The sequence below is a fragment of the Spizellomyces punctatus genome (assembly GCF_000182565.1).
Source record: "Spizellomyces punctatus DAOM BR117 chromosome Unknown supercont1.2, whole genome shotgun sequence".
NCBI classification, from domain to species: Eukaryota; Fungi; Chytridiomycota; class Chytridiomycetes; order Spizellomycetales; family Spizellomycetaceae; genus Spizellomyces; species Spizellomyces punctatus.
Genome location: NW_015971538.1, coordinates 1,623,055 through 1,649,012, shown reverse-complemented (window position 1 = coordinate 1,649,012; position 25,958 = coordinate 1,623,055). Strand labels below are relative to the sequence as shown.

General features: G+C 48.6%; 13 protein-coding genes and 1 non-coding gene across 16 annotated transcripts; 8 read left to right on the top strand and 6 right to left on the bottom strand.

Moving 5' to 3' along the window:
* Positions 1 to 1,336: 1,336 nt before the first annotated feature.
* Positions 1,337 to 4,041, bottom strand: SPPG_01507. 2 transcript variants are annotated; one of them, XM_016749824.1, is made up of 5 exons: positions 3,506 to 4,041; positions 3,334 to 3,446; positions 3,065 to 3,271; positions 2,822 to 3,013; positions 1,337 to 2,764 (listed from the first exon to the last, which is right to left on the bottom strand). In XM_016749824.1, the coding sequence occupies exons 3-5, from the start codon at positions 3,237 to 3,239 to the stop codon at positions 1,371 to 1,373; spliced, it is 1,761 nt and encodes a 586-aa protein (XP_016612103.1). In that variant the 5' UTR covers positions 3,240 to 3,271; positions 3,334 to 3,446; positions 3,506 to 4,041; the 3' UTR covers positions 1,337 to 1,370. The 2 variants fall into 2 exon arrangements, with proteins under 2 accessions (XP_016612103.1, XP_016612104.1); XM_016749825.1 differs by having other exon boundaries at positions 3,334 to 3,471; positions 3,540 to 4,041.
* A 123-nt stretch (positions 4,042 to 4,164) lies between these two features.
* On the top strand, positions 4,165 to 7,846 carry SPPG_01506 (VacB and RNase II family 3'-5' exoribonuclease). The gene is made up of 10 exons (XM_016749823.1): positions 4,165 to 4,273; positions 4,349 to 4,491; positions 4,560 to 4,717; positions 4,777 to 4,832; positions 4,895 to 5,017; positions 5,083 to 5,189; positions 5,263 to 5,352; positions 5,411 to 6,856; positions 6,921 to 7,188; positions 7,254 to 7,846. Exons 1-10 carry the CDS (start codon positions 4,204 to 4,206, stop codon positions 7,730 to 7,732), a joined length of 2,940 nt encoding a protein of 979 aa, XP_016612102.1. The 5' UTR covers positions 4,165 to 4,203; the 3' UTR covers positions 7,733 to 7,846.
* Positions 7,715 to 8,701, bottom strand: SPPG_01505. 2 transcript variants are annotated; one of them, XM_016749821.1, is made up of 6 exons: positions 8,663 to 8,701; positions 8,390 to 8,499; positions 8,240 to 8,321; positions 7,994 to 8,175; positions 7,880 to 7,928; positions 7,715 to 7,820 (listed from the first exon to the last, which is right to left on the bottom strand). In XM_016749821.1, exons 2-5 carry the CDS (start codon positions 8,438 to 8,440, stop codon positions 7,881 to 7,883), a joined length of 363 nt encoding a protein of 120 aa, XP_016612100.1. In that variant the 5' UTR covers positions 8,441 to 8,499; positions 8,663 to 8,701; the 3' UTR covers positions 7,715 to 7,820; position 7,880. The 2 variants fall into 2 exon arrangements, with proteins under 2 accessions (XP_016612100.1, XP_016612101.1); XM_016749822.1 differs by having other exon boundaries at positions 7,715 to 7,928.
* A 102-nt stretch (positions 8,702 to 8,803) lies between these two features.
* SPPG_01504 (uncharacterized protein) lies at positions 8,804 to 11,522 on the top strand. Its single transcript, XM_016749820.1, has 4 exons — positions 8,804 to 9,286; positions 9,352 to 9,547; positions 9,613 to 10,241; positions 10,304 to 11,522. The coding sequence occupies exons 1-4, from the start codon at positions 8,927 to 8,929 to the stop codon at positions 11,354 to 11,356; spliced, it is 2,238 nt and encodes a 745-aa protein (XP_016612099.1). The 5' UTR covers positions 8,804 to 8,926; the 3' UTR covers positions 11,357 to 11,522.
* On the bottom strand, positions 11,425 to 12,719 carry SPPG_01503 (uncharacterized protein). Its single transcript, XM_016749819.1, has one exon. It carries the CDS (start codon positions 12,658 to 12,660, stop codon positions 11,515 to 11,517), a length of 1,146 nt encoding a protein of 381 aa, XP_016612098.1. The 5' UTR covers positions 12,661 to 12,719; the 3' UTR covers positions 11,425 to 11,514.
* A 34-nt stretch (positions 12,720 to 12,753) lies between these two features.
* Positions 12,754 to 14,771, top strand: SPPG_01502 (tRNA (5-methylaminomethyl-2-thiouridylate)-methyltransferase). The gene is made up of 8 exons (XM_016749818.1): positions 12,754 to 13,152; positions 13,237 to 13,552; positions 13,617 to 13,817; positions 13,887 to 14,010; positions 14,076 to 14,132; positions 14,206 to 14,339; positions 14,413 to 14,501; positions 14,574 to 14,771. The coding sequence occupies exons 1-8, from the start codon at positions 12,757 to 12,759 to the stop codon at positions 14,667 to 14,669; spliced, it is 1,413 nt and encodes a 470-aa protein (XP_016612097.1). The 5' UTR covers positions 12,754 to 12,756; the 3' UTR covers positions 14,670 to 14,771.
* Positions 14,772 to 14,803: 32 nt separating this feature from the next.
* Positions 14,804 to 17,725, top strand: SPPG_01501 (uncharacterized protein). Its single transcript, XM_016749817.1, has 9 exons — positions 14,804 to 15,188; positions 15,276 to 15,534; positions 15,603 to 15,683; positions 15,745 to 15,864; positions 15,931 to 16,245; positions 16,317 to 16,829; positions 16,912 to 17,024; positions 17,089 to 17,140; positions 17,206 to 17,725. The coding sequence occupies exons 1-9, from the start codon at positions 14,833 to 14,835 to the stop codon at positions 17,593 to 17,595; spliced, it is 2,199 nt and encodes a 732-aa protein (XP_016612096.1). The 5' UTR covers positions 14,804 to 14,832; the 3' UTR covers positions 17,596 to 17,725.
* A 159-nt stretch (positions 17,726 to 17,884) lies between these two features.
* SPPG_10030 lies at positions 17,885 to 17,956 on the bottom strand. Its single transcript has one exon. It is a non-coding gene; the product is annotated as a tRNA-Glu (tRNA).
* Positions 17,957 to 18,079: 123 nt separating this feature from the next.
* SPPG_01500 (uncharacterized protein) lies at positions 18,080 to 19,894 on the top strand. The gene is made up of 2 exons (XM_016749816.1): positions 18,080 to 19,006; positions 19,073 to 19,894. The coding sequence occupies exons 1-2, from the start codon at positions 18,204 to 18,206 to the stop codon at positions 19,827 to 19,829; spliced, it is 1,560 nt and encodes a 519-aa protein (XP_016612095.1). The 5' UTR covers positions 18,080 to 18,203; the 3' UTR covers positions 19,830 to 19,894.
* A 587-nt stretch (positions 19,895 to 20,481) lies between these two features.
* On the top strand, positions 20,482 to 22,302 carry SPPG_08939 (uncharacterized protein). Its single transcript, XM_016757089.1, has 2 exons — positions 20,482 to 20,529; positions 20,630 to 22,302. The coding sequence occupies exon 2, from the start codon at positions 20,866 to 20,868 to the stop codon at positions 21,184 to 21,186; it is 321 nt and encodes a 106-aa protein (XP_016612094.1). The 5' UTR covers positions 20,482 to 20,529; positions 20,630 to 20,865; the 3' UTR covers positions 21,187 to 22,302.
* SPPG_01499 (uncharacterized protein) lies at positions 22,037 to 22,568 on the bottom strand. The gene is made up of 2 exons (XM_016749815.1): positions 22,436 to 22,568; positions 22,037 to 22,374 (listed from the first exon to the last, which is right to left on the bottom strand). Exons 1-2 carry the CDS (start codon positions 22,517 to 22,519, stop codon positions 22,204 to 22,206), a joined length of 255 nt encoding a protein of 84 aa, XP_016612093.1. The 5' UTR covers positions 22,520 to 22,568; the 3' UTR covers positions 22,037 to 22,203.
* A 298-nt stretch (positions 22,569 to 22,866) lies between these two features.
* On the top strand, positions 22,867 to 23,769 carry SPPG_01498 (ribosomal protein L7/L12; the record flags this gene model as incomplete). The annotated part of the gene is made up of 5 exons (XM_016749814.1): positions 22,867 to 22,964; positions 23,054 to 23,216; positions 23,300 to 23,389; positions 23,462 to 23,578; positions 23,653 to 23,769. The coding sequence occupies 5 exons, from the start codon at positions 22,867 to 22,869 to the stop codon at positions 23,767 to 23,769; spliced, it is 585 nt and encodes a 194-aa protein (XP_016612092.1).
* Positions 23,770 to 23,993: 224 nt separating this feature from the next.
* SPPG_01497 (uncharacterized protein) lies at positions 23,994 to 25,130 on the top strand (the record flags this gene model as incomplete). Its single annotated transcript, XM_016749813.1, has 3 exons — positions 23,994 to 24,443; positions 24,512 to 24,836; positions 24,931 to 25,130. 3 exons carry the CDS (start codon positions 23,994 to 23,996, stop codon positions 25,128 to 25,130), a joined length of 975 nt encoding a protein of 324 aa, XP_016612091.1.
* A 54-nt stretch (positions 25,131 to 25,184) lies between these two features.
* SPPG_01496 (uncharacterized protein) lies at positions 25,185 to 25,866 on the bottom strand. The gene is made up of 2 exons (XM_016749812.1): positions 25,717 to 25,866; positions 25,185 to 25,640 (listed from the first exon to the last, which is right to left on the bottom strand). Exons 1-2 carry the CDS (start codon positions 25,828 to 25,830, stop codon positions 25,434 to 25,436), a joined length of 321 nt encoding a protein of 106 aa, XP_016612090.1. The 5' UTR covers positions 25,831 to 25,866; the 3' UTR covers positions 25,185 to 25,433.
* Positions 25,867 to 25,958: the final 92 nt, after the last annotated feature.

Below are 25,958 nucleotides of genomic sequence, written 5' to 3'. Positions count from 1 at the left end.
TCTTGTCACTCTTCCTCACATCTCAATGTATGCTTCGTGAAGATATCAATCTTCATTGGTGAAAAATCAATCTATTTCAAGTGCTTGAGAGAATGACAGCTCAACGTCTTCAATTTACAATAAATATATCAAGTGACAAATTACAGTACGAGCGCATCATCGGTACAACAACTCAGGTGAAAAGGTCCGAATGCCGAACTTTTGGAGCATCATACTATCGAGGCATGCGTGAGCCCGGTTTGGTTGATGTTAAGTAATCACAATGGAGTGTCAGCGATCTTCTAATATGCCCATCCCGCTATAGAAAAGCCAAACAACCGGCGTCAGTAAGATCCATTTTCGTCGAGCAGAAAGAGAACGAGGACGCGGCGATTGAACTCTGCCAGCCCAGTTCGCCAGAACACAGATTTTTCTCGCCCACCGGAAACCGCCCGACAAGATAATCTGTGCCGGCAGGGCCTGACGAAGATGCCGTACCTAAATATCATCTTTAAGCGAACCGTACCATGTCCGAACAGCACGCCCTCGCATCAACGCGGCCAAATGTCCTGCAGTTGTTGAGCCACATTTCTAAATACAAGAGCATCAGTAAGCCATTTGGCGATGGATCCCTAGGCCACACGCAGGACTGCAGTTGACCCTCACCAGTAGAGCACTTCCTGGGGTTGGAGCGCATGAGATCCCGCGCGTTAGTGGGACTGCCGCTGGCGCTGAAGCAAACGCAGAAGCGGCGGGACGAGTGAAGGATGAGCGCGCGGTGCGCGGCATGGAAGAAGCGGTGCGGGCAAACCCGCGAAATGCCGTTCGTGGAACGCTGGTCATGACGGTGTGGAATTGGTCGTAGAGCGCTCGACAGCAAGCAAGTGGTTGCTGTTATTTCCGCGTCGCCATGGGCAACATGAGTCATCCGCATCTTGCCATTTTTGTCTAAATGGCGATTCACGATTGATCGCACTTGCGCTAAGGATTGCGATAGGTGATCGCAACATCGTCAAGCGGCCAAAATGGGGCTGAACGGTACAGCAGTTATCGTCCATCACCCAAGGAAACCTCAGTCTTCTACCAGGTAATATGTAGCCAATTGCAATTATAGTTCTTTCCAGTTCCGGCCCTGGTAGAGGGGACCTGCAACGCTGGAATATTAGTGTAGAAGGTCGCGTGAGTAAGGAACAAAAGAGAAGACGTCACTTGAATGAGCTTCCGATTGAAACAGCAAAGAAGACAGATCTTGAACAGTCTCTTGGTAGTTGTTGTCGGTTATAAGAGCCGCGGTTCTGGCATAGCGAGTGTCAAGAACGGAGAGCAGATTATAGACCCAGATACGAGCCGATTTTTTGGATGCTGTCAATTGTAATGTTTACCTCTAAATATCATCTAATCAACTTTTTGCGGCGGATCTTGTTCGTATCCACTATCTTACAAATCTCTACCTCCCATCCAGCCGCAGCCAACGCATCCATCCACATAATTTGCTTCTCACTCAACCGATCCCCTGGTCCTTTCACTTCCGCCAGCTTCACTTTCCCGATTCCAGCGTCCGTGGAGGGCAACTGCCAGAGTACCAGATCTGGCAACCCACCACAATGCTCTCTATACCCTTCTGCCATGCACTTGACTACAGCCGCCACAGCTTTGGGGTCCATGCACGAGACGATGTGTCTCAGTACAACATCGTCGAACGAACTCCAGGCCAATCCGGCAGCTCTAATTTTTTTCTGCCGTAGCCTAGCGTCTGCATCAACAATCTCAGCCAAAAGTTCTTCCCGACTCCACCCTGAGATTTCCTCACAACGACTTCGAATTACCAGTTCTCTGCCTAAATAGAAATCGTCCGTGAATAGGTCAAGTGGGTATGTCTGGAAGCGCGTTTGGAAAACGGCGGGAACCGGTGAGAAAAGAATCGGATAGAGAAGAAGGCCAAACAAATGGTGGAAAAGCGCATTCTCCACATGCAGGCCATGGTAGCCGCGCCTTGCATAGTGCTGAAGCGCGAGTTCTTCGACGCTAGAAGCTGTGGCTATTTCTCCTATCCGGGGTTCAGTCTCCACTTGTAGAGGCGATGTAGACGACGGTTCAGGAAGTGTACTCCACTGTGACTTGTGACCTGTGACCCCATCTGGCAGCTTTTCTCCTTCAAAGATCACTTCCGGCGTATCTCTGATCGTCAAATCCACCAATCTCTTCTTCACATCCGAGGGTATAATTTGTTCCCATCCGCTAAGCATCACCTTGTCCTTTTTGCCAGGCTTTCCTTTCCCGGTATTAGTTCGTGCTATCAAATGGATCCGTTCCCAGATTTTTTTTGCCACCCTCTCCATGCGTTTTCGTATACTCACTAGCCTTCCAGCCCGCACGAGCGGATCTCGGACAGCTTCAGCACAAAGCTCCAGACACGTTTCTTCCCGATCACTGGGTGACATGTCTGCATGATTGAGCATTAGATGCGAGAGCTGGTCCCACCATTTCCCGCGCGACCCGCGACCATAAAATTGCTGTGATAGGAGGTTATGGAGCAAGGAAATCGCAAGGTCGTACTGATGAAGTGGTGGTAGGATGTGGATTGCAAAGGTTGTCAAAAGAAGGGTATAAACACGAGGTGGCGTAAATTGCAAGAGGAAGTATTGTGATGGTTCGGCTAAACGCCCATGCTTGACACACGACTCCCATGCAGACTGGATCTCCGGCAGGTGTGTAAGAGCATCCGAGAGCAGCCTTTTCTCTATAAATCGCTCAATTTTGGCGTGGAGCTTCAAAGCATCAAAATCTACAGACACATGTCATTCGTCGGATCGGCGGTGACTGGGCAGATGATTGTCCTTACATTGGATGCATATCTCTCTGCTTTCAAAAATACGACTCCGATCCACTTCGTATTCTGGAAATGACCACCTTTCCACTTCCGACAAAATACCTGCCGTCATTGGTCGTTCGAGAATATCCAAAGATCGGAAATAAATCACCATCACTCGTTCAAAAAGATCTACAATCGTTTCTTTAATTTTGATTATAGGTCCTAGTAGTAAAACGTTAGAAGGGGTAATGGAAATTGCGTCCCAGACCTTACCCAGAAGCTGCACGACCCGTTTCCTCAATCTAGCTATCGGATCACCTGTGATCAGGCGCTGGGACTTAACGTTCGCAATAATTGCTTCAATGAGAGCCGACTTGGTGACTATAGACGTAGTCTTAAACACCATCAAACTGTCCCTCATAAATTCTTTCAATTCCATGATTCCCATGACGGCAAGGAGATCGGAGAGCGACTCAATATCTGAGTATGGTCCCAGAATTAATACGCTAGTTTGGACATCGCGTTTCGCGATAGTACACTACCGTTATCTGCAAAATCTAAACTGCACAATTCTGCGGCACCTAGCGGGATATCATCTATCTCGGGGTACTTCAGGGATGCCAGTCGCAACCATTTGCACTCTCGGGAGAAAAGCCTGATAAACAAGCGCTGAGCATCAACTGCACATATTTATATGCACGATCAGATGGGTACCATTTTCCTTTACAAGACAGATGTCAAATCATACCATGCAAATTCATGTACCTCGATACAAGCGTGAGTTCTTCTTGATTCAATAGATATCCCTCCCCATCTAGCACAATTTTCAAACCTTCCTCAAAAACACGCTGATAGTAAGGAGTATAAAACCGAAATGCTTCAGGCTTCTGGCCACCTTCACCATCTTCGTCAGGAGAGTCGGTCGGAGGAGACGGCAGCGGTACGACGAGGTGACCCTTGCGCGTTGGATCTGAAGCATGCCCAGATAAATCTAACACTTCCTCCAAGTCGTCTTCAAAGAAAGTTTCTTTGCTGCCGGCAGACTCGTGGTCCGGTCCGTGAGTCGTTGAGTCTCCAAAAAAGTTCCGGAGCGTTCGCTGTCTCGGGCTTCGAGGCCCCAGTCCACGCCCCTCCTTCCACTTTCCTCGTTTCCCACGTTGTGTCAAGCTAGCGCCAGCTCGTCGCTTCGTTGGCGGACTTGGAGCCATGTCCGCAAGGAGAATTCCATTTTTCCTCGCTTCATGAACGACACCAGAGTGCACAGGGGCCTTGAGACAGCTTAATCATGATTAAACCAAAATAGGCTTAATGATTCTTCGCTTTGTTGCCATGGAAATTACATGTGGTCTGGTTCGAGCACCTGCCTTCAGATACCGAGATCACCGTAAAGATAGGGTAACTGCTCGCCCAACATGCTAAGAAATAAAGCTTTCATAAGAAAAACCAAGCGAGGGACAATCGTGAAAGTGGTGAAAGAGCACTGTAAGTTCAGACTAGATCTCGACTGCTATATCCCAATTTGCCACACCAAGTTGCTGAGAATATGCTATGTGACAGATTTGCGAGACGATATATATTGTGGTGTAGCTGGTTGTAAACTATGCGTGGAGCAGAATGTCGTTTTGACGTCTCCTCGGACTTCCAAGACAGTCAACACACCACACTTTCTGGTGCCAGACACCAATGTGCTCTACCACCAGGTGCGTGCTCGCTTCATAAGAGCATGTCACTTTTGTCTCTGATCCAACCAACGCTTTCTTTATCTTAGATCGATGTAATAGAGCACAAGGCATTTACAGATGTAGTAGTTTTACAGACAGTGTTAGAAGAGTTACGACATAGAAGTTTCCCAGTTTACAATCGCGTACGATCACTGATATCGGATCCCGCTCGTCGTTTCTACGTTTTTTCGAACGAGCACAACAGGTAAAATGCGCCTTTGAAGACGCTTAGGTTCCTTTTGAAATTCTAATGCTTTCTTTTAGAGAGACGTACATTGAAAAACAGAAAGATGAGACCCCAAACGATCGTAATGATCGAGGTAAGATCGCACTTAAGGTTGGACCTAGATAGTGAGATAATTTATGAAATTGTTTTGATCAGCGATACGAGCTGCTACACGTTGGTATAATGAGCATGTTGGGGGAAGGTGGACTTTCGTTCTTGTCACCGACGATGCGGACAACCGAAAGAAAGCACAAGCAGAAGGGTTGACGACATTTTCGGGTTAGTAGTACGTCGAAGTTGGTGGGTAAACGCAAAAGAAATTAAATTGTCCATACCATGACTAGTTCGACAGTATGTCGCATCAATGACGGATCACCCAGAGCTTGTTGACATGGTAGCGGCCGTGGACGAAGAGCATGTTGATGAGGAGGATAAGTTCAGCTACCCTGAGGTGTGTACCAGTCCGTGACAAACTATTCTCGAATACTAAATGTGCTAGATGCTGATATGATAATTCATGTTAGCACCTGTCAGTGAGTCAAATGTCAGCTGGTCTGAGATCAGGCGCCTTCCTTCAAGGAAAATTAAGCATCAGTTCAAATAACTTCTTAGAGGTGCGTTTCCATAACGAGGATGAACTATGATGTACATGGGCTTACCTATGGCCTCCAGGGGAGCATTTTTGCTGAAGTTGATAAGGAAGAGAAAACGGTGATGATTGTTGGACGCGAACATCTGAACCGCGGTATACATGGGGACGTGGTGGCGGTGCAACTTCTCCCACGGTCGGAATGGAGGGCTCCTGTGGGCGTCATATTAGAAGAGGAGGAAGTCGAAAATGGTGATGATGAACCAGTAAACGCTGAAGATTCAATGGCGAGAGCAGAAGATCGAATGAATGTCGATGAGGCTGCCAAAGAGACGGTACCCACAGGGAAGATTGTCGGCATCATCAAGCGCAACTGGAGACCGTACTGTGGAACCATTGATAAGTCCTCGGTTCGGTCAAGCAGTGGTCTATCGACACAGCAAATGGTCTTCTTCTGGGCTATGGATAAGAAAATCCCAAAGATTCGCATTAGAACGCGCCAGGCGGAAAAGCTCGTGGGAAGAAGGATAGTTGTTGCGATTGACGGATGGGCAAAGAATGCAAGATACCCGTCGGGACATTACATACGGACTTTGGGGGATGTTGGCGAGCAGGCGACTGAGACAGAGGTGGTACTGCTTGAGCATGACGTCCCTTTCGCTCCGTTCTCTCCGCAAGTATTGAGCTTTTTGCCGCCAGAGGGGGATTCATGGATTGTGCGGAATGAGCACTTGGAAGGTCGCGAGGATTTTAGGCATCTCGACGTTTGCAGTATCGATCCACCTGGATGCACAGACATTGATGACGCCCTTCATTGTCGTTCATTACCAAATGGCAACTTCGAAGTAGGAGTGCACATCGCCGATGTGAGCCACTTTGTAAAACCCGAGAATGCAATGGATCTGGAGGCGCGGCGGAGAGGTACAACTGTCTATCTTGTCAATAAGCGGATCGATATGTTGCCGGGATTGTTGGGAACAAATTTATGTTCCCTTCGGTCCAATGTCGATCGATTGGCATTCTCATGTATCTGGGAGATGACACAAAATGCCGATGTTGTCAATGTGCGGTACACTAAGAGTGTTATCAGGTCAAAAGCATCGTTAACTTATGATGAAGCACAAGCTCGTCTGGATGATGCAACATTGACAGACCCTGTGACCATGGGTATCAAAGGATTGAATCGGCTCGCCAAGCAGCTTAGGGCACGACGAATGGAAGCCGGGGCTCTGACATTGGCGTCACCCGAGATTCGATTTAAGCTGGAGGAGGATCAACAAGATCCCGTTGACGTGGAGATGAAGGAACTCAAGGAGACAAATGCTCTAGTGGAAGAGTTCATGTTGCTCGCCAATATTTGGGTTGCGACGAAAATTTATTCCGCATTTCCGGAATCCTCCATGCTACGAAGGCATCCTAAGCCGCCCACCTCGAATTTTGAAGCTTTGATCAAAGCAGTTGGTGAACTTGGCATAACCCTTGACGTGCAGACGTCCAAGACATTGGCTGATTCTCTCGATAAAGCGGTTGTACGTATGCTGCTTGAACAATGCGGGTCAATCCTCTACGGTTACTTACACAGTCGTTAATTAGGTACCACGCGAACCATATATCAATAAGCTCATCCGAATCATGACCACACGATGCATGATGCAAGCCGTTTACTTTTGCTCTGGGACGATATCCGAACCCGACTTTTGGCATTACGGTCTTGCAACTAGGATTTACACACACTTCACATCGCCTATTCGACGATACTCTGATTTGGTGGTGCACAGATTGTTGGCGGTTGCCATCGGGTATGAGAAGAATTACTCATCCGAACTGATAGATAAAGTCAAGTTGAAGGAATTATGTGATGGTGAGGAGCCAAATGTCTAGGTTTGGTTGATGTCAATACCTATTGACACACTTTCTGTTTGCTAGTTCTCAATTACCGCCATCGCATGGCTCAACAAGCTTCCCGATCCTCCGTCGAGCTCTTCACAAACCTTTTCTTCAAGGACAAGGTCATTAAAGAGGAAGGCTACGTTGTCCGCGTGATGAAGAACGGGTTTTCTGTCCTCATCCCGAAGTACGGTATTGAAGGTTATGTCTACTCAACGCGAGAAGAATCTGCTGATGGTGGAGCATCATCACCGTTCACATATGACCGTGACAGCAACCGTCTTGTGGCGATGAATGCGACCATTAAGTTGTTTTCCAAAGTTGTGGTCGTTGTGAACGTTGAGGAGGCTGGTGGGGCGGCGAGAAGGAGCAAGTTGACGTTGCGGTTGGTGGAGCCTAATATTCCGGGTTTGAGTGTGAATGAAAGTGAGATTAAGAGTGGGAAGGAACTTTTGGAAATGGAGAAGAATGGGATTGGACGGCCCAACAAGAAGAGTAAGACGGAGAGAGCAAGGTGATGATGATTATGTTCCGGTTTTTATTGTACAGGTAGATCCTCTTTCTCTCGTAGTAAATAAAGCAGTGTCGCTCTGCATCGAGATCCAGCTTGGAAAGAAAGCACATGTTACAAAGCGTTCTACATCTACCATATATGTCATGCCCACATTAAGCTCCTTCACCAAACAATCGTTGCACACGCTTCAATACCGAGTCCTGTGAGAGGAAGACGCTGCTAAGTAACGCATCATGTTGCAAGTCTTATATTCCCCTTCACGTACTTTTGACGGATCATACGGCCTGTCTTTGGACGGGATTTCCAAAATTGTTGGAAAAGCTTGATCATAATCATCCAATATATGACGAATCTCATCGGCAACCTGCTGTGTGATCAGAATGATAGCAACATCTTTGCGGTTTGTAAATTCTTCGAACGATTCTTCAATCTTGGCCAGTGGTGTTTCTATGTCCATCACGGATAAACAACAATGGATATTGGAATGCCCTGGTATGACAACGTGACCTACTCGAGTCGACTACAAGAAAGTTTGATTTTTGCTTAGAATCGATATGACCAATCCCCGCAAGGAGGAGACCTGTCACAGAGTCCTTTTGAATATGGTCGAGTAAGCCAACATAGAAGGGTTATTGCAAATATCATTGGCAAACTATTGCACCTCATCTCCGAGCACCGCAATGAGCGAGCGATCCTTTTGGAGGTGGGCCATTGTAGTCTGACTGTGGCCTAGCGGGTGTTGGTATTGGTGTTACGATTGAGAGATAGAGACTACAGAATATCGACAGACAGGAAGGAACGATGAGCTGGAAAAGTCGCTATTATACCTTGAGTGATCACTCCTCAACCAGAAGACGCTGACCAAACCGTTTCTCACAGCACCTTCCCATTTGATCCTGTAGCCATCCTTGCCACAATCTACACCTTCACTTACCTCTCTTTTGGGAATCGTTTCAATTGCTGGATGGCCAAATCCCCCAAATTCCACCCACAGCTTTCGAGCGCGTGCATCACGTGAGTGTAGCGCTGAGCCACGCGATAAGTTCCTTGTCGCCTTCTTGACGTTGAAAAAGAACTTACTTTCACCCTCATCACATTGGCATTTCCATTCACACGCTACCAGACCATGTTGCTTTGTGCTTCACTTATACTGTAACCACGTTAATACACTTATTGTCTGCAACCACGACAGTGCATTATGCGCAGGAGCCGTGTGCACGATCTACTGCTTGCGTCGGCCCCCAGGCCTGCTGCTACTGCAGGAGCGGCAACAATTTCACTGCCAGAGCCCATAATGCCGTCAATTACACCACCTCCACAAGTACAGTCAACATCTCCCACCACTCTTCCAGCAACCCCAACTCGCGACCTTGAGTTCACCATCATCACTTCAAAAGGACAACTGCAAGTTACTGTTCCCGACAATGTTGATTTGAATGCGCTGCTGAAGAAGGCCTCGGAAGCTTTCCAGGGTGTGGAACTGGTACAAGCGAAAACTCTGGAAGGGCGGAGTGTTTTTGGTGGCGAATCGGTTGCGAGCGTGCATCGGAAAGACCATGTGGGTTGTCTACTGAACTTTGCGAAGAGACCGAACGCTCATATTAATGACTACATATTCGATAGATTTTGTTGGCGCTGCTGTCGCATGAGGTGAAAAACATCCCTCAACCATTCCAGAAAGTTTTCAATGAAGCACCCGGCCCCGTCGAAGTGACTTCTACCAACGAAGAAGAGCTTGCCCCAGTGTCGGGGCCCGTCTCCTCCAAACCAGGAGGAATTGGCAGGAGGACTGCTGTCAGAAAGAGGACGACCGAGAGAGGTACTCCCCTTGATGGCCCAATTGGTGACATTAGCTGACAACTGACTGTCGATCGATCGATTTAGATTCGCGGGCCTCTCCAGAAAAGAAGCTTGATGCTGTTACAGAAAGTAGAGATTCACTTTCATCAACGCTCGCTGTGACCGGAGAAGGGCTTATGCCGCCAGCACCACCACCACCACCACCTCCCCCGCCCCCAATCATGCGAGGAGGTCCGCCGCCACCGCCTCCTCCTCCACCACCGATCATGCGAGGAGGGCCACCACCTCCTCCTCCCCCTCCTCCGCCGCCGCCACCACCAACCATGGCAGGTGGGCCACCATCTCCACCTCCTCCTCCGCCGCCACCACCGACCATGGGAGGAGGTCCACCACCTCCTCCACCTCCGCCGCCGCTACCGACCATGGGAGGAGGTCCACCACCTCCACCTCCTCCGCCGCCGCTACCGACCATGGGAGGAGGTCCGCCACCGCCCCCACCTCCGCCGTCGGTGAGGGGACTGCCGCCAGCAAGTACTCCAGTTATGGACGCTGGAGACCTGCAATCGGCGTTTTTGGCGGAGCTACGCGACCCCAACCGTAGAAAGAAGCTTCGCAAGGTGCAAGCTCCTGCTCCAAAGCCTGTGGCGACTCCAGTAAAGACTGGGCCCACAGAAGAAGACATTGAAATGGAAAAGAGCGAGCTCTTCATCGAGGTACAAAATGCGCGTTTCTCATTTATACGTTGATTTATCATTGATCATGCTTGGATCCCTAGATGTTGGGTTTTATGGAAGCACCAGGTGGAAATATTGAAGAGCTCGCTGAAAAATGCAAATCAGTCACCAACACTGGCCGTGGATTCATTTTCACGCTTATTCGGCGAGGATGGCTTGTTGGATATCGCCTTGTGGACGGGCAGGATGCTAAGCCAGCTAAACCATGCCAAGTTTGGCCAGGGAGAGAATGGACTAATGCCATTGACCTTCCCGATGCAGTCGAAGCAGACCTAGTTGACCAGAATGGGGAAGCGCAAATCCTCACGCGTGTGCACCTGTATCGCTTTGACGAGAAAACAAAGAAGCATGTCCTAGACGAGATTGCCCTCCTGGTCGGTCCACGCTTTCCCCCTCAACCGCCACCGTTCAATGATCCCGAACCGCCAAAAGATAATTCACTCAAGAGCCGACAAGCGTGGGAACGGTGGCAGCACAGAAAACTTATGTATGAGCAGAGTGATTACCCTCAATATCTTCTCATATTCAACAAGCTCATGGCCACTGACGCGTCACTTGTTGCTGCGTATCAACAACTGGTGGACACGATGGCGGATATCCGAAATATGGGTGACGCTCTCCGAACTGCGTTCTCGGGTGCATCAGTATGGGAATTGAGAAGGATCGTGGAGTCGATTCCGTTGAGGATCAAGGAAGTTAAAAAACAATTGGAGAAAGACACTGGAATTATTATACGGGATGAGTCGGTTAAGCTTACACCAGAATTTTTGGCTCGGATTGAGAGCGGGAAGGATAAGCAGCAGGAAAAATCCATTGCTCATGCTGCGGAGAGTCAAACTAGTCCAAATGCCACTGGGGAAACAAGTGCTACGGAGATCCCCAAACCTGCCCCGCCAGTGCGAGCTCCTTCTGCTCCAGTACAGGAAACAAAGAGAAGGACTCCAGAAGCTGTTAACGACCTGTTTAAACGAAAACCGACAACGTTACGCGTAGATGGCATACCTGCCGATGTCTTGCTGAATATGTTACAGCAAACAACGGTTAGGCCAAGGTTCTCGGCAAAGGGGGAAGTAAAGCGTGCCCCTACTGTTTAGTATGTATTTTTCTATCTGTTTCTTTGTATGGGCCGTCCGGTATGTGCTCTCGTGCTATTGCTTAATCATTCGTCGTATATGAGCATTTTAATGTATTGAATGTAACTGGAAATAATCTACACATGGTACATAACCGCATTTAAATAATAAATTGTAGTCTAGGCCATTCCTGCTTGCTTCATCACCTCTTCGGCGAAGTTGTCCTCCTTCTTGTCAATGCCTTCACCACATTCCCATCTCACAAATTCTTTGATCACAATCGAAGCATCCGGACCAATCTGTTGCTCTGCTTGCTTGAGAACCTCTTTAACGGTTCCGTTACCAAAGATAAACTGTTGTCGCAGGAGGACGACGCGGTCAAGATGTTCTTGCTCGCTCTCGCCATCAAGTCTGGCGGATTTCTCCTTCTGGACCGCTCTCTCTAAACCCGACTCGCTGACAACAGCTGGATCAAAGCCTACAATGTGCTGTGCAAGCTGCCTTGCGAGGCGCGAAAGGGATGTTGAGGAAGTTGATGTCAAGGACGAAGCTGGAGTGGCTTCCAGCATGGCCAAGGCGCCGATACGTCCCAGACCAGCCGGAATTGATCCATCCCCCCCGGAATGGACGTAGCCTCCAACAAAAGTGGCACCCGAAGCGTTTGGAGAAGCTACAGTAACTGCTGCCCTCCGGATCTTGATGTTTTCACCCAATTTGCCGATAGTCTCCACAATGGATTCTTGGACAGTTTTGCCATCAAAGTCTACAGCAGGAGATGTTGCTGAAGCGGGAGGTAGCGCTGGACAGGCAAGCAGACCATCTAATGGTATTTCGACAATGGAAGAGCTTGGAGTTCCGGCGGCGGCCACCACATCTTCGCCTACCACCAAAGCAGTAGCACCAATCCTTTGAACCAGTTCTGAGAAATCCTTGCTACGTGCAACAAAGTCGGTTTCAGCGTTGACTTCCACTAACGCCGCTCTAGAGTCCGTTGAAATGACTCCAACAAGGCCCTCGGCCGCCACCCGAGACCCGACTTTCGCGGCCTTTTTCGCACCCGATTGTGCGAGGTCATTGTTAAGCCATTTCAAAGCCTCTTCATAAGATGAGCTTCCTGTCGCAGCAATAGCTTCACGAGCTTTTGTGATACTGCACTGCGTTTCTTTACGGAGGCGAGCTACGAGGGCTACCGTCGAGGATGCATGGGGAGGGATCGTCAAGGAGAATGTACGTCGGAGGTGTGTAGATGAAAGCGGAATGAAACGACAGGATGCAGAAGAGGCCTGTGCTTGGCACCAAGACCGAGTGAGTGCCGCGAAGACCATTTTGAGCTTGTGAGGTCGAAACGAATGGGATCTCAGAAGGAATGGGTAAAGGGAATCGGAATAGGTGAGTCCCTTGGCAACGCGGTCGTCAAGCCGATGAGATCCCACGTATTTGGACTTCAACAAAGCTATCTTCCCATTTGTTTGCATCGGTTGAGCATGCTCTTACCGTCCGAATCCCTTCTGGCATACCTGCGAACGTCTGTGAATACCGCCTTTACCTCCTGTAGAATCAACCGTCGAAGTCAAAAATGTCGTCATTCGCACGGTCTGCCACCTCACGGCATTCGTCGCAAAAGGGTCATACTCGGCATGTCAGGCGGTGTTGATTCCAGTGTGTCAGCGTACATGCTCTTGAAGGAAGGGTACGAGGTAGAAGGAGTTTACATGCGCAACTGGGATGAGCGAGACGAGAACGGCGTCTGTCCGTCGGAGGAGGACTGGAAGGACGTTCTGAGAGTTTGCGATAAGTTGGGAATAAAGTCTCATCGGGTGCGTTCAAACGCTTGGTTGAACTCTTTGAAATATCGACGAGATACAGTCCAGGTGATTAACGGAGCGAGGCGCTCTTCATAGGTGGATTTCTCAAAGGAATACTGGATAAATGTCTTTGATGCCTTCCTGGAGAATCTGGCTATGGGTCGGACGCCCAACCCAGATATAGCGTGCAATCGTGAGATAAAGTTTGGCTCCTTCTTTGATCGGTTCATACGACGCGAAAACAGTGGAGAAATCAAACTAGGGACAACAGCATTGGAGTCTGTGGGAAATGACCAATGCGCCCAAAGCCGATCATTGGAAAAGTCTATAAAGGCTGATGCTGATTTAATTGCGACTGGTCACTATGCACGGCTCCACCACTTGCCGGATGGCCGTGCTCTGCTTCTGAGAGGTAGGAAAGATACCTTGCCATCTCCTCTTTTCATGGTTAACGTTGAGCTGCATCCTCACCGCAGCAATCGACAAGACAAAAGACCAGACCTACTACCTCTCGACTGTCCCTTCCACTGCCCTTCAACGCACACTTTTTCCAATTGGCGCCTACTTAAAGTCAACCGTTAAGCGCATCGCCGCGGAGGCTGGTCTTCACACAGCTGTGAAGCGAGAAAGTATGGGGATATGCTTTGTAGGAAAGAGGAATTTTGGTGATTTTATTGGTAGGTTGACCCATAGTGGCATGAAGTGATTTCGAAAAGTCTCATCAGGCCTCGGACCTATGTTACTAGATGACTATTTGGTTCAGCCACATGGCGCGTTCGTGTCGGTCGATGGAGAGGTCAAAGGGGAACACAGAGGTATCTCGAGGTACACCATTGGGCAGCGAGCCAGAATACCCGGGGAGGTCGAGAAGTATGGATCATTCTAGATGGCTATTCATCTTTGTGAGCACTCGGACTGACATGGGCCCATTTCAGATGGTACGTTGCAGAGAAAGACCCCAAGAGAAACATAATCTATATCGCATCCGGCAGGTATGAACGAACGCCGGTCTTGTACATTGGCTTTTTGCTATAGCATTGAATCCGGTGCTTCATCACATTGCAGATCACACCCGGCTTTATGCCGTCGTTCCCTAGGGGTCAAGAATTGGCACTGGGTATCTGGAGAGGAGCCAGTGGAGCTGTACTCACAGGGTAGCATCAGGTTTGCTGTAAAGTATCGGTATCGCATGGATCCAGGTAGGACTATGAAGGTGAAAGTAAAATATGACCTGGGATTTTTGTTGATATTTTTGATATTGTTGATCACTAGTTCCATGCATGATGCAAAGAAGTGAAGAATCACAAGGTGGATATGACATTACTTTGGATGAACCTCAAAATGGGTTAGCAATGGGCCAGGTGGGCACCTTGTATCATATGCTTTCTGGAACGAACGCAAACTCACGCCCAAGCTTGCGCATGGTTTTGTAGCATGTCGTAGCGTATGTAGGTGATATCTGTCTGGGTGGTGGAACCATCGAAAGGTTGGGTAAATGGATGTACGATAAAGAATTGCCAGCTATCTAACTAGAAGAGTGCCCATAATCTACCATAGCAAGCATTGGAATTGCCAGCTGTAATGTCAGCGTAATCTCGATCGTCACGTGATCCGCGTCATGTCATCACCAATCTGCACGGTTTCTTCTCGCACTTTGAACACTCTCATCTTGACATTCTTTACACATACCAAATGGTTGCGCTGCGTAAACCTCAAACAAACTCATACGAAGAGCGCGGCGATAACGGGGACTCCTTCCCGTTTACCGCGACGGACTGGGTCATCGTCTTCAACACGAGGATAAACAAAAAGGATACGTCCTCAAAGACTCAATTGAAGGGTACACAAGCTGCCCCTTCTGCCACCCCTAACGTTGATCACTTTTACGACGGGGCGAAAGCGGATGTTAGGAAGGCCTGGGCGGACGTCGTTTCCAGGTTGCTAGCCGTCGGGTTGAAGTTCAGGGTTCAAAAGTGGGACGAAATAAGGCTGGCCATTTTCGTATATTGCCCTGAAAAAGTTTTGGCCAGAGAGGTGTACAGATCTAGGTAGGTACGGCGGAATTAACAACACGCGATATCTAGATATGATAGGGATAGAAAATTGGTTTAACAGGAGCCACAATTTCTCTTCAGGGTCGTCGACTGGCTAAATGACTCGGGTATATCAGAACTGGAGCCACCTGCGCTTCCCAATGCTGAAAGTGCAGAAGTTAGTACCCCTGCTACCACTCCTGCGGAACGACTCCGTCTGGTCCACGAACTTTTGACTGCTCCTACGTACGAAGGTGGCGCGGGATTGACCAGCGATGCAGACGTGGTAGGAAATACGGACGCTGTTGGGGGAAAGTACATCGAAGCAATATACGCACCGCATGATAGGGAGTTTGCAGATGTGAGTGTGATCCAGTCAGCTGAACCATGTGGAACCTCTACCGATGCAAGCTTTATTATGTCTGGCAGAAATGGGTCAAGTCGTGGGCGAAGCGATGGCTACTATCTCAACAGGATATTGATGCGATAAGGGATTATGCTGGCGAAAAAGTTTGTATTCTTATGAATGGTGCTACGTTGAATGAACCAGCCACCGACTGTACCCATTCAGGTTGCCTACTACTTCGCGTTTCTGCGATTCTACCTTGCTTCCCTCATTGCTCCGGCCCTCATTGGTGTGCTTGACTATTGGTGGCATGGTGCCTTTTCGCCATACTACGGCGTTCTCACTGTGAGTGGATGTCCAGCTCTCGACCTTCACATGTTCTGAAGATGTAGCTTAACGCCCGCTGCTCAGATTGTCTGGAGCATCATTGTCATTTCTCTATGGAACCGACAAGCGGAATGGTACGCAACACGGTGGGGCACCCGGAACTTTTCCAAGATTGAAAAAATCCGCCCGGAATTCCGGCCTACCAAGATTGTCATTGATCCGGTAACAGAGGAGCGGACACCTTATTATCCGTACTATAAACGATGGGCGGTAAAATGTCTGATTACGGCTCCTATCACAATTGCGATTACGGCTGTGCTGACTCTGGTGGTCTTGGGAATTGTGTCCGCGGATGTATACTTCCATAAGTTTTATGACGGCCCCGGCAAGGACCTGATGGTAAGTGCAGGGAATGGGCAGCTTTGGCGAAGCCTGAATGCAGCATTAATTCTCCATGTCAACTTTATCAGGGATTCCTACCAACCATCCTATACGGTGGATGCATCCCCGTCTTTCATAGTAAATATATCAAACTAGCCGCCAGCCTTAGCGATTATGAAAATCATCCTACGGATACGCAACATGCGGCATCCTTCACACAAAAGCTATTCACCTTCAATTCTCTGGTTGCTTTCATTGCACTGTTTGCGGAATCATATCTCTTTATCCCACTGTCCAATGCCATTGGGTCCGTCCTTCAGCAGAAAGGCTTCATCTCCTCGATGGGGTTTGAAGTGACACCGGAAACCTTGCAAGCACGGCTGATCTATCTGATGATCACGGGACAGGTCTTGAACGCTGCAACAGAGTTGATTGTGCCACTGCTGACGACCAAAGCTACAACGGTTATGCATGGACTACACAAGAGTAAGGCAGAAAAGGCCAAGGAGACTGAGGAGGAACGCTATGTGCGAAGGGTTCGAAGCGAGTTTGAGAGACCTGGGTATGACGTTGACGCGGATTACTCCGAGATGGTAATTCAGGTTGGTTTTTACGGTTGATATATCGCATTCATACGTGCAGAGCATGCGTTTTACTAAGGTAATCGTTCATGGACCATAATAGTTCGGTTATATTGTCTTATTTTCCGTTGCGTGGCCACTGGCACCGTTGGCTTGTCTAGTAAATAACTTTTTGGAACTGAGAGCAGACGCATTCAAGATTTGCAAGGCCAACAGGTGAAGGCGTTTGCTAGTTCAAAGAGTGCCGTCAACACTTTTTAACCTTGTGATTTATAATCAGGCGACCAGTTCCACAACGTGCGGACAACATTGGACCGTGGTTGAAGAACCTCGTGAGTAGCAAAGTACGTCATTTGTCTTTAAAAGTTCAGTTGTTGACAGTCCTTCTTCGCGATAGACTCTATTTAGCTGGCTAAGCTCCTTGACAGCCCCATCTCTCAGTATTCTTTACTACAAATGGGTCCCTGACGAACAAGCAACCAACCAAGTTCAGCAACGGCTTCCCACACTTCTCGTGGCACTCATTTTATCGGAACACGCGTATCTGCTTCTTCACTACCTCGTCTCAGAAGCCACCAAAGCCTTGCCGAGTCGCGGCTGGGAACGACGTAAACGGGCAGAGTTTGAACTCAAGAAGCGATACTTGCTTCGTGCTGGCATTGATGTTTTGGCGGGCAGGCACGGAGGTGTTGTCCGGTGGGCAGGAGATCAAGGCAGCGCCGGTGGAGAGGGTGTTGTCATGTATGGTATTGCATTGAAGGGAATTCATGAAGTTTTGGGAGAGTAACGATGGTGTGTGTTTTGGTGAAAGGAAAGACTTTGTCATTTACTGAGAGTTCTAATCTAGTTCATCTAATTGAGAGGCTTTACATATATTGCATTCCATCAAAAGTAAAGGGGTCAATGCAATTACTTGCCACGCAATTGCCATTCTCCCTTGGCCGGCATCGCAGTTTGCAATAGTTTGTGATATTTTTTCCATAAACCCAAGCATTATATTATACAAATGACTGTGCATCAAAATATCAAGCGGTGTCAATTAAGAATCTCAAAAAGTATAACTTTGTCATAACTGACTCCGCATCGGGGAATCGAACCCCGGCCACCGCGGTGAAAGCGCGGGATCCTAACCACTGGACCAATGCGGACTTGAAATCCATACACATACTTGCTTCCTATGTACTCAGTGCATGAAAACTCTAATCGATTACAGCGCTGGTTGGTTGGTTGGTTGGTTGGTAAGCGTACCACAAGGAGGGCGATGGGATACACCATTCTCCGTTTACACGCTTTCGCGGAAATATCAAGTCCCCGGCTGGTCCGGGAGCCGTCAATTCCCTTTGTCATCTCGTCCTAAAACTTGCGGGTCTCCAACTTGCGGACACTCGGTTCGCAATGTCGTCAGCACCCGTTTCGCGGAAACTTGTTCACGATGCCGCAGAGTTGACAGAATCTCGCCCACTCTTTGTGCCTCCTTTCAAGGCGTCTTTTCACCGTATCTTCCTGTCCGCCCTTAAAGCGTATTTCTCTGGCTATGCCGTGGCATGCATCCCGCGTATCGTGTCCCTTATCCTTAAGAGACTTGTCTCGCGAGGAAAAAACAGCTCCAAGGCTCCTGCGCACTCGCTACTCGGGCAACTCTTTCAAATCTTGAGCAAAAGTTTCAAGGCTCGGTTGCCGTGGTTCTTCTTAGTCTTGATTGGCGGGTTTCGGCTATTCGATCGCCTGTTTTGGGAGATAGCGCGGAAGGTTGGGTGGAGGCCTTTGGATGGCAAGACCGCTGTCGCATGGGATGGTAAAAAGAATGGAAACGGAATGGTGGTGGGATCTGTTGTTGAAGGTGTGTCCATGGCCGCGGAAGCCGATGATCATCCATACGAAGCTTCTCCCAACCTTGAGTCTAAACGTCAAATAGACACCAAGAATGCCCCGCAACTTCCGCCGGCGCGTAACATCCTATCTCCAACGTTCCTTGCTGGAGTTGCGTCCAGTGCATTGGCACTCCTGACCATTGAACCCGCCCGGCGAGCCGACTTTGCGCTGTTTACATTGGTGAGAGCTATGGACTCTTTTGCCTCGTTCCAGAATCACAAGATTCAAAGGATGTTGCGATGGGTCCCACCGATATTGATGAACAATATGGACACATCCGTGTTTGTGGCATGCTGCACCCAGATCATGTATTGCTGGTTTTACTAGTAAGTATTTAAGTCGTTGATTTCTGCGCTTTACGATATCTCGGACCATTTATTTCGCTATGCCAGTCCCGAAGCCCTACCGCGTAGCTATGTGAAGTGGATCCAGAAAATGTCACGTATGGACCCTCGTCTTCTTGAGGCCGTCAAGCTCTTGGGGAAAGGCGTTATGGTATACGGTAAAGACACTGGACATGCTCATCTTGTTGGCGATTATGCAGAAGAAATGGGTTATGGATTTGCTGCTGGGGATCCGGTAAACGGCTTTATTTCATGTACGCTGATCCACTGCGGAATTGAAGGCTGTTGGACCCATCTGGTGGACGTATGGCGTAGCGGATTCTTCGACGCGTTGAAAATCTACATCCCCGTTCACCTCCTTCCGGCCTTGATCTTCCACCGGCGACGCTTTTTTTCCAACCAGTTCCCTTCAACGGTCCTCCACGTTGCGACAAACGCCCTTCGCTCGTCGACTTTCCTCGCCACATTCATTGCAGGTGTGTGGGCCCCTATTTGCGTCGTGCGAAATGTTTCCCGGCAAGACACCACTCTGGGTCCCCTTTTAGGGTCTTTCCTCTGTGGTTTCTCCCTTTTGCTTGAGAGAAAGTCGCGGCGTAGGGAAATTGGATTATACTGCCTGCCCAAGGCCCTGGAAAGTTCGTGGTGGAGGATCACTCATGCTCTTGGCATGGGCGGGATCAAGATTCCTGGTGGAGATGTGGCTTTGTTTGCGATGGGAATGGGCTACCTGTTGAGTGCTTATCAGTACCATCACAAGGCGTTGAGGCCAGCTGTTAGGGGATTATTGGGATTTTTCTTGGTGTAGATTGTCGTGGTTGATGACAACTGAATTGCCTAATACATGAATTTTGATATTAACACTATTGCGTGAACCGGTATGGCGCTGGTCGCGTGGACGCTTGACGGTCCTATCAAGCGTGCCAAATCAGCCGTGAAGCAGTAACTGGTGGAACCATGAATTCCATTGCTTGCGTGCAGGTATATTTATTTACTAACGATGCTATAGTAGTGCGGAGCCGGTGGGTATTGGCACTAGCACCCGCACCAGGGATTGAACCGCGCGACAACCGGTTCGGAAAACCTAATCTAATCTAACCAATCTACGCTACGCTACACTCCTGCTGAACACTTCTGGTCTACCGTGTCCATCCAACATTGATTGCACGATCATTAGCATATTGCAGGTTGACAGCGTATCTCGATTCCAGTAGCGCATCGTCCAGGCTTGCTGCAAACAGTTAGGGTTGGTACAACCCAGCAATCCGTGGACTTTTTCAATCTTGCCTTCTCGTCGTCGATAAGGTCTTGAATGAGGTCGTTCTTTGAATTTTTTCTCCACAAACTCAGATGAGGAACAGCGAGGGCAAACAGATGAGGTCTTGTACTCATCGAGAAGGAAGCAGTTGATCCTGTTGCGCTTAAAGAGGGTGCGCCAACCTTTCGTCTTTGATGAGGTCTGAAATCTTGCAGTTCGACCGGCGTCGCTCCAATCACCCATTACAACAGTAAGGTTTTCACCGTACTTGTTGCGCATGTTACTTATGAGGTCTGATTCGCTCTTCTGACGGTTTATGAATGCGTGCCATTTCCATCGAGTATGAGCAGGATGCGAATAGAAGTCCTTGCGGCGGTTCCAGTCGACACGACGGACGAGGAGGTAGCGAGTAAAATCCATGAGGTTCATTGTTTTGTGAGATGGTATTCGTGATTCTATGAGGTCCATTCCCGCTTCCTTCTTCATCTGCTGTCGTTCCTTTCGCTGCCGACGGCTGCCTGTCTCCATGGCTCGCTGGTTTGCAGTGTAGCGAAACGTTGTACCATTGCCGTCTTGGCAGTAGAGAATGTCGCGCTTGTTTGGGTCGATAACAACAACATTCTCTGCTGTTCGACAAGCAGGTAAGTTTTTCTCCATGTATTGCGCTTTCACTTCGTCCTCCAAACTCTTTGCTGACTTTCTCGCTCCGCGCTTTCCATACTTGTCTGCTTCTGGGTGCTTTAGGTATACAGACACCGAGGTTCCATCCGTCGTGATCGAACCCTCAAACTGCATACTGCGGCGAGACCGAAAAGCTTTGGTACGTAGATTACAGACGCGCAACCATAAATCGACCTTCTCTACGGCTTCTGCTTCTTGGCGGGTGATGCAGAGGATGTGGGCGTAGAGAATGACCGTGTCAATGCGAATATGGGACTGAATCAGAGACCGACGAAGAGGGATTGCACTGAACCGACGGAAGCCATGTCGTTCATACAGCCGAGAGAGTTTGCAGTACGCGGGAAAAAATGACATTGGATCAGCAACAATGGCATAGGCAAGGGGATCGTTGGGAAGGAATGGGAGATCCAATGACCAAATCTCTTCAAGAACCTCGCTCTCCAGTGGTGTTAAATCCAGCGACTCGGGCACGATATCAAAAAGAAAAACTGACTTCAAGTAGCGTAGTCGAGTAAAGAAAGCTTTCCGCGCATTGCTTTTCAGTGGCAGTTGCTTCTGTCTCTTCACGTCAAGCCGCAGATTGATATATCGGAGCAGCATCTGCATGAAATGCTCTTGAACGTTGACTCTCAGGTTCGTCATCATACTCGCTGTCAGGTAATTGACTGATTGCTGCTCTTTTTGTAGATTTGGGGGAACGAAGCCGACGATTTGGCAGTACCGTTGGACATATGGCAACAAGGATTTGCGCAATGCCCTTTTCGCATCAATTTTTGGTTGCCAAGCCTCTCCTTTGTTGAGAAGATAGAGAAGGGCTTCGATTGTATCTTTGTGAACAACCGGGAAAGACGATGTGGATGTGGATGTGGAGAGGATGTAGAATTTGAGAGCGTGGGAAGCGTGGTCGGCGAGTTGATGGATGATGGTGATGTAAGTCTAGAAGCCGTTGGCGATAGATCTCGTTTGGCAGGAAAGCTTTTGCAAAGGAAGTCTTGTTACAGGTATGTAAGGTGGGTTTGTCGACTTTTTGCTTCTTTTTTGGTGGCATGCTGATATCTGTAGAAAAAGATGAAAGCCTGGGAAAATGGACGATGACTATTATAGGATTTTTGGATCAAACAAACCATAGTTCATGAGTCTAAATCGAGTAAAATTATGATTAAATTGGTTGGAATCTTTGTACTAGTGCCAATACCCATCGGCTCCGCACTATGTACAAGGTATCCGCCAAAGTGTGGAGGTTCTAATATGACGGAGGGGAGATATCCACTACACTATCACTCTTCAGGACCTCTAGTTGTCTTCGTCCCTTTCTCAGCATGAACTCAATCGTAGATATATCCCTCTGAGATACGCTGGAAGCATCCTGCCTGAATTGAGACCGTATGTACTTGTAGAAATGATCTCGCGATGACTGCAAAGTCAAAAGTTACGACAAAGAGCACGAGGCTCAGCAACAGTACACAGGCATATACCTCAGGCTTTGTTCGCACTACACGCAGCAAGGAGCGATACAAGTCCAAGACATCCCGCTGCAGTCCCGTCCTCCGGATAGTCATGACAAAGGCATTCGTTTGGAGGTCGGCGAGAAGCGACTCGCGTTCGGTCGTTTGTTGCTATGGTGATTCCTGTAGGTTGCCATGCCCATCGAAATTTTGAACTCGGCCGACTTTAGAGGAGCGACAGCGTCGGTAGCAAGATCACTGTTTATATCTTTTGCCAAAATGGTATGCATTGCATGGCCTGGTGCTTTATCTGCTGTGGAGGAGGGATGTCTTTAAATTGTGAGGAATTAATATCTGTGGATATTGCTATTTCAGTCATTCGTAGCACGAAACATCGCGAGTGTCGCCCGGCCCATTTGCCGACAAACAATGTGAGCATTGAGGACTGATATAGGATATATATGGGGGACGATAGGGTATCTAGACTTGTGCACTTGTCTGTGAGAAGCTTTTGGCGGAGTGGTCGGACGGTTAATGGTGGGAGAGCTCTTCCGAAGACGTAGAATTGCCGTGAATATGGCGCTAGGTCAACAAGAGCTTTTCGTTTAGAGCTTTTCGTTAACGGACTGTCTTTCTTTTTCCGATTAGTCACCACACCACCTGCAACCCCATCCTCCCAGCCACCGTCCGCACCTTCGCCTCTACTCCCTCCACACGACAAGAGCAGGTTGATCCCAAGATCACCAAGATTGTGGATCAAATTGCAGCCTTGACCTTGTTGGAAACGGCTGGGCTTGTTTCATCGCTGAAGGTAGGTGTGGATGACTGTAAGAGAAGAGAGGAACAGGTCATGATATGGATAAGATGTACTGATCGTCAGATTGAACGGAACAGGCGCGCCTGAACATCCAAGATATTGCCATGCCGGTTGCAGTCCCCGCGGCAGCTGGAAATGCGGCAGCCGCAGCTGCACCAGTTGCCGAGGTATAATCGTGTCCATGTGGCGGTCCATTTCCGATTGCAGCAACGCGTGTTAACGCCGTGATTTATTTTCAGGAGAAGCCTGCTGAGAAGACCGAGTTCAAAGTCAAGCTAGAGAAGTTCGACGCTGCTTCCAAAGCAAAGATTATTAAGGAGATCAAGGGGATGATTCCCGGCGCCAATTTGGTTGAGGTGAGCTGCACAATTGCAACAGCGTCATGTTCGTCTTGTTTCTTGGTGATCCTTATCCCTTTTGTTTGTACTAGGCCAAGAAATTTGTCGAGAGTGTGCCAAAGGTGATTCGAGAAAACGTGAACAAGGAAGATGCTGAAAAGATGAAGAAAACACTGGAAGCACTAGGGGCCACTGTCATTTTGGAATAGAAGGAGGGCTGTCTCCAGGAGGGGTTGTTGGCAGGTTGAACGCCATCGTAATTATTTCATCCTTTGTATAGCAATTATAAAAAACATCACTGAGATAGAGAAAGTCATGAAAGATTCATTGATTAGAGTCGATTTGTCACAACGCGTAATCAACTGCTGTCATCACCCCCCAGCACTTGCCCCGTCCATCATCCCAAGGCGAATTTCGGTTCAAACAAGTATCCATGACTCGCCCGCACCATCATAATAGACCACATTATCATCAAGGTGCAACGTCGGCTACCCCGCTCCTGTATCCGTCCGCCCGACATCCGCCACCACAAGTTTCACGTCCTTTCTTCCACCCTCTGTACATACTTGATTACCTCTTCACCTTCTTGCTCCTCGGCTTCTCCCTGTATCTTGATGCAGTTCCAGAACCTTTTCATCGCGAGTTTCAGCTGAATGACCCCGACATTGCATACCCGCGAAAAGGCGAAAGCGTTTCGAGGACAATGAGTTGGGTCATGGCTTTGGGCGGTGCAATGCTGGTAGTAACTTTGGTGTGGGTCGTGAGGCTTGTATGGTCTTTCAAAGGGGGAGATGAGGAAGACTGGTGGTCAAAGGAAGAAGGTGCTGACGAAAAGCAGTGGTGGATGGAGGTGGTTTTGAAAGACGTTCATCATGCCTTGTTGGTGAGTAAGAGCTCCAGACCTGGAACAGTTGTTTAGTGACAAGAAATCCAACACATTCTTCTCCTTAGGGGACATTCTTGTCTGTCACATTGACATTCTTCATGGTCACTGTAACGAAATTGCTCGTTGGACGGCTACGTCCTGATTTTTTGGCTCGATGTCAGCCAGATCCCATAACTTTAAATTGTCGCTCTAACGATACGTCTGAGATTCGAAAAGGGCACATGTCGTTTCCGTCCGGTCACGCTTCTCGAACAGCGGCGGGACTTGGGTTCGCATGTTGGTATTTGGTGGCGGCCTTGGGTGTAGGATGTTTTGATGGACGAAGGCCTGAAGGACGTGTGTGGAGAGTGTTGATTTGTACACTGCCGCTACTGGTTGTTTTGTATGTGGGTGAGTACCATCGTGCTTTCATTTTTTTTCTTACTACCAGTGAAATTTGTTGCTAACCGGTACGCGAACTCTCTCATTATCTTTTGCTTACTAGCGGTATCCCGACTTCAGCAGAATATGCATCATTGGGAAGATGTCTCAGTTGGGGCTTTGCTTGGATTTACGATTTCATACATATGCTATCGGTTTTATTATCCCAGTATTTGCGAAGGGAAAGGCCTGGCGGGACGACCAAAGGGAGGCGAAGGAAAGGGCCCGCAAGGGGAGGCCAGCGAGGAACGACCTGATGTGTAGGTAACTCATTTGTCGTAATCCACGCGGAATGACAGCTAGGATGGGTCGCAAGGTCTTGGTAGAGACAGTTATTAAGGTACCTACAGGCTGCCAAAATATGGACAAGCTTTCAAAGCTGCATAGTACAATATTTGCTCCAGTACATCCTGGTGTATCTTCACCTTGGCTGGCATGATGCTCCAGTAAATCTCAAGACAGACTGTATCCTTTGGGTGCACAGGGTACCAAAGACAGGTGAACATTCCTGCCCCCCGTTTTTGAACCTGGGGTCCAAGTCTTTGGTCTTCGTGTCACCTTCAAGTCTCATTTTCGGTCAGCACCCTCCCCACTGATATCTTTCCCGCCAACACTACCAGAACTTCCCCTTCTCAATGTATTCAGTGTCCTTTCAATAATGTCATCATGCTCTGACTCCTGTCTCCGCAGCTCACGTTGCAGATCCTTTACGGCGGCTTCGAGAATTTCTATCTTCTGCGTGTGCTCTTCTGGAGGATTAGAGAGAGATGCATTCTGTTTGTTTAACGGCAGGCATAATTCGTCAAATCCTTTGGACAGTACATTGCGGTTACCGATGTAGTCGACGTACCTTGTTTTTCAGCACCTCAATTGTGCGCCGGAGCCCTCGAACTTCGAGTTCAAGCTCTGCTTCGCGGCCACGTTGTTGGATGAGTGCGTCGGCGAGTTCGTCTTGGCTGCTCATGATTACTCGTATAGAGTGTGAAAGACCAGAGGATCCTTCTGTAATCGGCACTGGATGCTACCCTGATTACGAAATCAGGCGGACTTGAGCGATCGCGTCTGGTGCACGCGTCTTGGATGTCAGTTCGG

Bases quoted from the DNA above. Each gene is read 5' to 3' on its own strand.
- SPPG_01507 (XM_016749825.1), bottom strand. From the start codon at position 3,999: ATGGCTCCAAGTCCGCCAACGAAGCGACGAGCTGGCGCTAGCTTGACA. The intron at 3,472-3,539 runs GTATGATTTGAC...AAATATGTGCAG, and splicing joins GAGGTACATGAATTTGCATG to TTGATGCTCAGCGCTTGTTT. The intron at 2,765-2,821 runs GTAAGGACAATC...ATGTGTCTGTAG, and splicing joins CAGAGAGATATGCATCCAAT to ATTTTGATGCTTTGAAGCTC.
- SPPG_01506 (XM_016749823.1), top strand. From the start codon at position 4,204: ATGCTAAGAAATAAAGCTTTCATAAGAAAAACCAAGCGAGGGACAATC. The intron at 4,274-4,348 runs GTAAGTTCAGAC...GCTATGTGACAG, and splicing joins GAAAGTGGTGAAAGAGCACT to ATTTGCGAGACGATATATAT. The intron at 5,190-5,262 runs GTGTGTACCAGT...AATTCATGTTAG, and splicing joins ATAAGTTCAGCTACCCTGAG to CACCTGTCAGTGAGTCAAAT.
- SPPG_01505 (XM_016749822.1), bottom strand. From the start codon at position 8,440: ATGGCCCACCTCCAAAAGGATCGCTCGCTCATTGCGGTGCTCGGAGAT. The intron at 8,176-8,239 runs GTAGGTCACGTT...TGATGGACATAG, and splicing joins CTTTCTTGTAGTCGACTCGA to AAACACCACTGGCCAAGATT. The intron at 7,929-7,993 runs GTACGTGAAGGG...TTCCTCTCACAG, and splicing joins GGCCGTATGATCCGTCAAAA to GACTCGGTATTGAAGCGTGT.
- SPPG_01504 (XM_016749820.1), top strand. From the start codon at position 8,927: ATGCGCAGGAGCCGTGTGCACGATCTACTGCTTGCGTCGGCCCCCAGG. The intron at 9,287-9,351 runs GTGGGTTGTCTA...CATATTCGATAG, and splicing joins GCGTGCATCGGAAAGACCAT to ATTTTGTTGGCGCTGCTGTC. The intron at 10,242-10,303 runs GTACAAAATGCG...TTGGATCCCTAG, and splicing joins AGAGCGAGCTCTTCATCGAG to ATGTTGGGTTTTATGGAAGC.
- SPPG_01503 (XM_016749819.1), bottom strand. From the start codon at position 12,660: ATGGTCTTCGCGGCACTCACTCGGTCTTGGTGCCAAGCACAGGCCTCT.
- SPPG_01502 (XM_016749818.1), top strand. From the start codon at position 12,757: ATGAGATCCCACGTATTTGGACTTCAACAAAGCTATCTTCCCATTTGT. The intron at 13,553-13,616 runs GTAGGAAAGATA...TCCTCACCGCAG, and splicing joins CCGTGCTCTGCTTCTGAGAG to CAATCGACAAGACAAAAGAC. The intron at 14,011-14,075 runs GTATGGATCATT...GGCCCATTTCAG, and splicing joins ATACCCGGGGAGGTCGAGAA to ATGGTACGTTGCAGAGAAAG.
- SPPG_01501 (XM_016749817.1), top strand. From the start codon at position 14,833: ATGGTTGCGCTGCGTAAACCTCAAACAAACTCATACGAAGAGCGCGGC. The intron at 15,535-15,602 runs GTGAGTGTGATC...TATGTCTGGCAG, and splicing joins ATGATAGGGAGTTTGCAGAT to AAATGGGTCAAGTCGTGGGC. The intron at 17,025-17,088 runs GTGAAGGCGTTT...ATTTATAATCAG, and splicing joins AAGATTTGCAAGGCCAACAG to GCGACCAGTTCCACAACGTG.
- SPPG_01500 (XM_016749816.1), top strand. From the start codon at position 18,204: ATGTCGTCAGCACCCGTTTCGCGGAAACTTGTTCACGATGCCGCAGAG. The intron at 19,007-19,072 runs GTAAGTATTTAA...TCGCTATGCCAG, and splicing joins ATGTATTGCTGGTTTTACTA to TCCCGAAGCCCTACCGCGTA.
- SPPG_08939 (XM_016757089.1), top strand. From the start codon at position 20,866: ATGTCGCGCTTGTTTGGGTCGATAACAACAACATTCTCTGCTGTTCGA.
- SPPG_01499 (XM_016749815.1), bottom strand. From the start codon at position 22,519: ATGACTATCCGGAGGACGGGACTGCAGCGGGATGTCTTGGACTTGTAT. The intron at 22,375-22,435 runs GTATATGCCTGT...TTGACTTTGCAG, and splicing joins TAGTGCGAACAAAGCCTGAG to TCATCGCGAGATCATTTCTA.
- SPPG_01496 (XM_016749812.1), bottom strand. From the start codon at position 25,830: ATGAGCAGCCAAGACGAACTCGCCGACGCACTCATCCAACAACGTGGC. The intron at 25,641-25,716 runs GTACGTCGACTA...TTAAACAAACAG, and splicing joins TTGAGGTGCTGAAAAACAAG to AATGCATCTCTCTCTAATCC.